At 47.9% G+C, this 6,000-nt stretch overlaps 1 protein-coding gene across 1 annotated transcript in view; it reads left to right on the top strand.

The window, feature by feature from the left end:
• Positions 1–5,615: 5,615 nt before the first annotated feature.
• The window catches only part of PTH2R (parathyroid hormone 2 receptor), an 87,279-nt gene continuing 86,894 nt past the window's right edge, over positions 5,616–6,000 (top strand). The window contains exon 1 of the mRNA XM_065413684.1: positions 5,616–5,687. Within this exon, the coding sequence (XP_065269756.1) occupies positions 5,616–5,687 (72 nt within the window). The remainder of the gene's footprint in view (positions 5,688–6,000) is intronic.

The raw sequence follows: 6,000 nt of genomic DNA, 5'->3' as shown, positions 1-6,000 counted from the left end.
CCATGAATGACAGCCACTGCAGTACGATGACGACGGATACCAGTCATAATAAACCATCTACTGCCAAAAGGCAAAAGGCAAGGGCTGGTGCAATGCAGCCCTACGGCTGCCAGGACCCAGATCGCCGATGAAGGCTACCAGTCATGCTGCACCGTCTACCGCCAAAAGGCAGTTAGCTGCTGCTGCTGTGTAGCAATGCAGTCCCACGTCTGCCGGCACCCAGATGACATATGGTGACGGTGAGCTGAGCTGAGCGGGCTCCATGCTTGCCGTGGTATGTTGTCTGCACAGGTAACCCAGGTAAAAAGGCGCGAATCTATTGTCTGCCGTTGCTCTGACGGAGGGGGAGGGGCCTGACGACATGTACCCAGAACCCCCCGCGACACTGTTTTGCATCATTCGGGCATTGGGATCTCAACCCAGAATTCCAATGGGCGGCGGAGACTGCGGGAACTGTGGGATAGCTACCCATAGTGCAATGCTCCGGAAGTCGACGCTAGCCTCGGTACTGTGGACGCGGTCCACCGACTAGAGCACTTAGAGCATTTTATGTGGGGACACACACAATCGGCTGTATACAACCGATTTCTATAAAACCGGCTTCTATTAATTCGACCTAATTTCGTAGTGTAGACATACCCTAAGACACCAAATGAAGCAGATCTCTGTCAAGCACCTTCTCTCTGAGTGATCACTGAACCACGCCCAGCCAGCTTGCCCTGCTAACAACAGTAAAAAATTATTTCTCATTAAGGTAAGCCAATGTGCTCTGAAGACACAGGTCTCATTTATGCTGATGTAAATCTATTGAAACGAATGGATTTACTCCAGTTATACACTAGTGTAAGTGATTAGAATCTATACCAAGCGAACAGATGTGCTGTACAAGAAGGTTCCATTTTCCCACATTGATTGGGTGCTTGACTTTATTGTAACAAATCCATGACCACCTAGGACTGTCATGACTGTCACTCAGCTGCATGCAATGGCACTGGGAATTTCACGGCAACAGTAGGGAAAATTCAGATCCCCTTCCCACAAAACAATTTGAGCTACTTTAGTCTTTAAGCCGAGACATATGGCCCGCGCATTCACTGATCCCTTCCAGCAGAGGGCAGTAGTACATATACGCAGTAGCCAGTTTATTAGCTTATGTTACTGCCAACTTGTGCTTTTGCCTCATATGTGTGTTTCTGTGTCTTATGTGGTACAAGTCACATAGTCTGAGAAAGTGCAACATTTGAATTGAGCAACAGCAGAGGAAATCAGGAGGCACTGTCAAAATTGGCAGATTTGCCAGCCTAAACAACTGACTGTTCTTGGAAAAGCGGCACCAGCGGTTTTTTAATGAACATCACTGTTTTCTTTTTAGTTCCTCCTCGTCTCTCGTTCTTTGACTTACATCATTTTCCAGACAGTTTCTTGGACTTCAATCATCTTCCAAGCAGTCGCCTTCTCCTGAGGTTTGAGGCCCAATCCTGTGAGGGGCTGATCATGCTCAGGTCCCAATGTCTTCAGCTCAAGGGAAGGTGCTCCGTAGCTTGCTGTGCATCCCGGGGTTCTTTAGTGGGTTGATTCAGACAAGTTTAATTCTGATGACTCATAGTTGTCACACATACCCGCTCACAAGGGAAGGTGGGCTGGTGAAGGAATCTGAACTGGTCCCAGCAACTACTGTAAAATTTTTATTAAGATGATGTTAAAAAAAAAAATAGTGAACAGAGTTTGAGCATAGAAGTTTCTGGTTATCTTGCAAAACATCCCTCCTCCTAATGTGTACATGCTGAAGCAGCATAACAAAGAGCTATTGACCGGGAGCACTTTGCTGCCACAGTGCCCCTCCGGATGCAGTAACACATTCAGCTAGACAGGCCATTTTGCATTGCACAGGAAGAGTCTAATTCGGACACGGTCCACTGCAGCACAACTTCCTAGCTTCTTTTTTGTTTTCTTTGCAAAGATAGGGAAAGCTTTTCAAGCAGATCTTTGCTGGTGTCTCGATGTCTGAATCTCCTCTGCAGGCAATTATCCTGATCATTAAAAATACCTTTTTTCTGAGCAGCTGGCGAATACTCTGATGTTTGGAGATGAAAACATGTTTGAAAAATTATTTTGCACCTTCATTGTAACCAGGCAGGAAGCATTCAATGCTGTGAAATGTTTTATAATACTGGTGAAGGGCTAATTGTTGGTTTTGTTCTATAGCTGAAAGTGAATAGCCTGCCTGATTTCAACTGAATATGAAATTCCGACACAAGAACCATGGTGAATAAGTATAAAGTACCGGCCAGGGATTTGGGTAGTTTTATGCACAGGGTTTTTTTTTTTTTTTTGGCAGTGACTACCCACCGTATAGTGGCTATTAATTAACTATATACCACTCTAAAAGGGATTGACTTTGTGGTGTATGACATGCTGACATACTGGGTGTGACATGCCACTTCGAGTTTTTAAACCCTATAATTATTTTGACTTATTATTTGTTTTGACTGATTTTCTTTATGAATAATGAGTTGGGTTATATATATATATATATATATATATATATATATATATATATATATATATATATATATATATATATATATATATATATATATATATGGCGTGGGTATTATACCTGATGTACAATTCAGGGCAAAGCTGTTAGTATAAATGAAGATCAGTATTTGACCAGATACATAAAAAAGGGCATCTTTTTTAAAAAATACATAAACTGACATCATACCATTGACCTCAATGGAAGTATGTTGATATACACCAGCTGAGGAGGGCCTCTTGTTTGTGTTTTTCACATGATTAAGGAGATCCTGGCTCTGACCAGAAAAGATTCCCTAGTTTTGCCTACCCCATTGCCCAGATCTCAGGGATCTCACTGTGTGTGGGTGGGCTGTTCCATCCCTTGAAAAAGACAGTGAGTGGTAGCTTCTGAATTATAGTGGAAATATATATATACACTGAATGCTTCAGTTCATCATACAACAAACCACTCTCTTGTCACCCTCCTTCTTTCTGCATATGACTTTTAAAAGAGCACCGGTCCTATAAGTCTTACCATATACTCATATCACCGAGCATCATTTATGAACTGGATTAGTCTCCAAACCCACCCAGTCCAGCTCTGAACAGGTCCCAGGGAACAGTGCCCCAATCAGCCAATTAGTTGTTCCTTCTGTTTAATCTCTACCACCTTTCTCAAGGAGGGGACGTTTGACCTTTGAATGTTTGTGTTATTCAAATGAAGGGGCGGTTACCCCCAAAAGGGATGGTCTAGTTTGGCCAGGTCTCAAGATACATGCTTTAGCCTCCAAAGTGATCACATAGCCCCATTGTCTTCTCCCTCATCATCCCTCTTCCCCTACATTATCTTTCACTTGCTCTTGCCTTAATGTAGGGATTGGTCCTGGAAACACACACACCAGTGATTCTATGTTCACAAAGTAACTGAGATGCATTAGAGTTTGTGCAACTCGCAGTATGTTTACTCTGTCCTCCTCTAGTGGTGGCTGTGGCCACATATAGAGGCTGATAAGGCTGTCACAGACCTCGCAGGGCCATTACATTGTATGCAGTCCTAGGCCTGGTCTACACTACCCGCCTGAATCGGCGGGTAGAAATCGACCTCTCGGGGATCGATTTATCGCGTCCCGTCAGGACGCGACAATCGATCCCCGAATCAATGCTCTTACTCCCACCTTCGCTGGTGGAGTAAGAGCCGTCGACGGGAAGCCGCGGAGGTCGATTTTGCCGCCGTCCTCACAGCGGGGTAAGTCGGCTGCGATACGTCGAATTCAGCTACGCTATTCGCGTAGCTGAATTTGCGTATCTTAAATCGACCCCCCCCTGTAGTGTAGATGTAGCCTTTGGCTCAAAAGTCCACATAACAGTAACAATCGCACATTTCAACTGATGTTCAATGTTGTACGTTTTAGATCCTCTGCTGGTGTAAATCTTCACAGCTCCATTTGAAATTCCAGGGGCTATGCCCATTTATTTCAGATTGGGATCTGGCCACTTATTTTTAATAATAATAAAAACGAGACTTTCAGTAAGAATTTATTGACTTGAGAAACTATACAAGAGTTGCCAAAGTGTAAGAAAAAGACAGACCTCTCTCCAGGGCAGGTACAGTCCACACCAGATGATGCCATACCCTGTGTTTGCGGGGGGGGGGGGGGGGCGCTATCTCTATATCTGTCACTACTGTCCATTCCTAATCAGGTGGACAAGTTGCAACATATTGTGACGTGCTGTGGGCAGGATCAGGCAAATTTTCCTTGTCATATTCTGATAAGAAGTCTTTTGTGATTCCCAAGAATTTGATTAATTCTTTGTATTTCAGACATTGGAATGGAAAACATCTTTCTGCCTCAATCTCTCCTCTCTCATGCTGGCTGCACTGACTCTTTTTGGGTTTACATTGTGCTTTGTATCTATTGCTCTCTGCTCCTAGTTTGTGGCAGCTGATTCTGTCTGTGAGGAGCAGCTGCCTCAGTTTCCCCACATTTCACTGGTGGTGAGAGGGCACGGGTGATGCATCCCGGCTAATTCTGAAAAACCAGATTTTGGAAACAGTAATTCAGGATATGACTGTGGGAAATGTGGGGGGGAAACGCCTTTTTAAATAGTGAGACTTCTTTGGCGGTTTTTAACATTTATACTAGATCCTTGTTTAATGTGAGTGGACGGTGCCGAGCGCCCTGCAGGTTTGTGCTGGAAATAAGGTGCATTTTTAGTTGTTCACAGGAAGCTGGCGAAGTAAGGCAGAGCAGGGGCACTGTCAGTGTCTCTCTTGTCCTGTGGACAATCTGCTCATTCAGGGTAGGAGGTGGAAAGGCTGGAATTTTCAGCCAGGAACTTGAATAAATGTTTGGCTTGGCTCCATGAAAAAGGAATTTAGAAAAAACCACAATGGTTTGGGGATCCGAATGGAAGGTAATCGCTCAGTGGCCGAATATCAGGCACGGTGAGTGCTGAGCCCTCCCCAGCAGGTGCTGTGCACCCAGTGGGGGAAGGGGTGGGGGCATTTACACTCCCAAGAGGTGCTGCTGGCTGGTGGATTGGCCCCTTCCATACCCTGGCCATGGGGTGGCTGGAGGCTCCACTCAGCCATTGTCCTGGAGCAGGAACACAAGCTCTGTCTGCAAGGATTGCCACCTGGCTGGCCCGGGAATGCGTTTGAGCAAGCTGCTGCAGTCTCCCCCTGCCCCCTCCGGCTCCCTCCCCCTGCCCACCCGTGCAAACCAAGTCTCAAGTGAACTCACTTAGGGCAGGATCTGCTCTGACGCGCCCCCTCCCCAGGGCGCATGGGCAGACGTGCCGGGCTGGCGAGCCGGAGCGCGGGGCTGAAGCGGAGCCATGTGCCACTGACCAGCAGGGGAGCGGCGAAGCGGGGCGCAGCCCGGCTCCCAGAAGGAGGAGAGGGGGCGGGAGCCTGATCTGGGCCCCCTCGAGCCCGCACCGGAGACGAGCTATAAAGTTCCGCGCGGACTTTTACAGCGAAGTGGGAGCAGCTGCCCGGGAAGACGCATCCACCCACCCCGGCGTTGCTGCGCCCTGCCTGGGTAGCGCGCTCTAGCCGGAGCCAGCCCGGAGCGGAGCCGGGAGCCGCGGGCATGGCTGCGCAGGGGGTGCGCCCCGCGTTCGGCTTGCTGGCCGTGAGCGGCTGGCTCCTGGCCATGGCACAGGTAAGAACGTCTGCCCCGCCTTGGCCGTTCGCTTGCCCGGTTACCGAGCTGCCCCAAAGCGCCAGCCCTGGCTGTGAACTTCAGTGCTGAGCATTGGACGGAAAGCACAAGCGGGGGGCTATTGGGTTCCCCGCGCGGAGAGGGGTTTCTTGAGGCTGAGATTTCAGAGTCCCATCATTTCCGTTCACTTTAACGAGACGCGGGGATCCCATAGGCGGCTAAGTCCATAAATGGCTATTAGCCAGGATGGGTAAGAATGGTGTCCCTAGCCTCTGTTCGTCAGAGGATGGAGATGGATGGCAGGAGAGAGATC

Source organism: Emys orbicularis, chromosome 11 (genome assembly GCF_028017835.1).
Source record: "Emys orbicularis isolate rEmyOrb1 chromosome 11, rEmyOrb1.hap1, whole genome shotgun sequence".
In the NCBI taxonomy this organism is placed as follows: domain Eukaryota; kingdom Metazoa; phylum Chordata; order Testudines; family Emydidae; genus Emys; species Emys orbicularis.
Note: the sequence above shows the minus strand (reverse complement) of the source record. Positions and strands in the feature narration are given on the sequence as shown.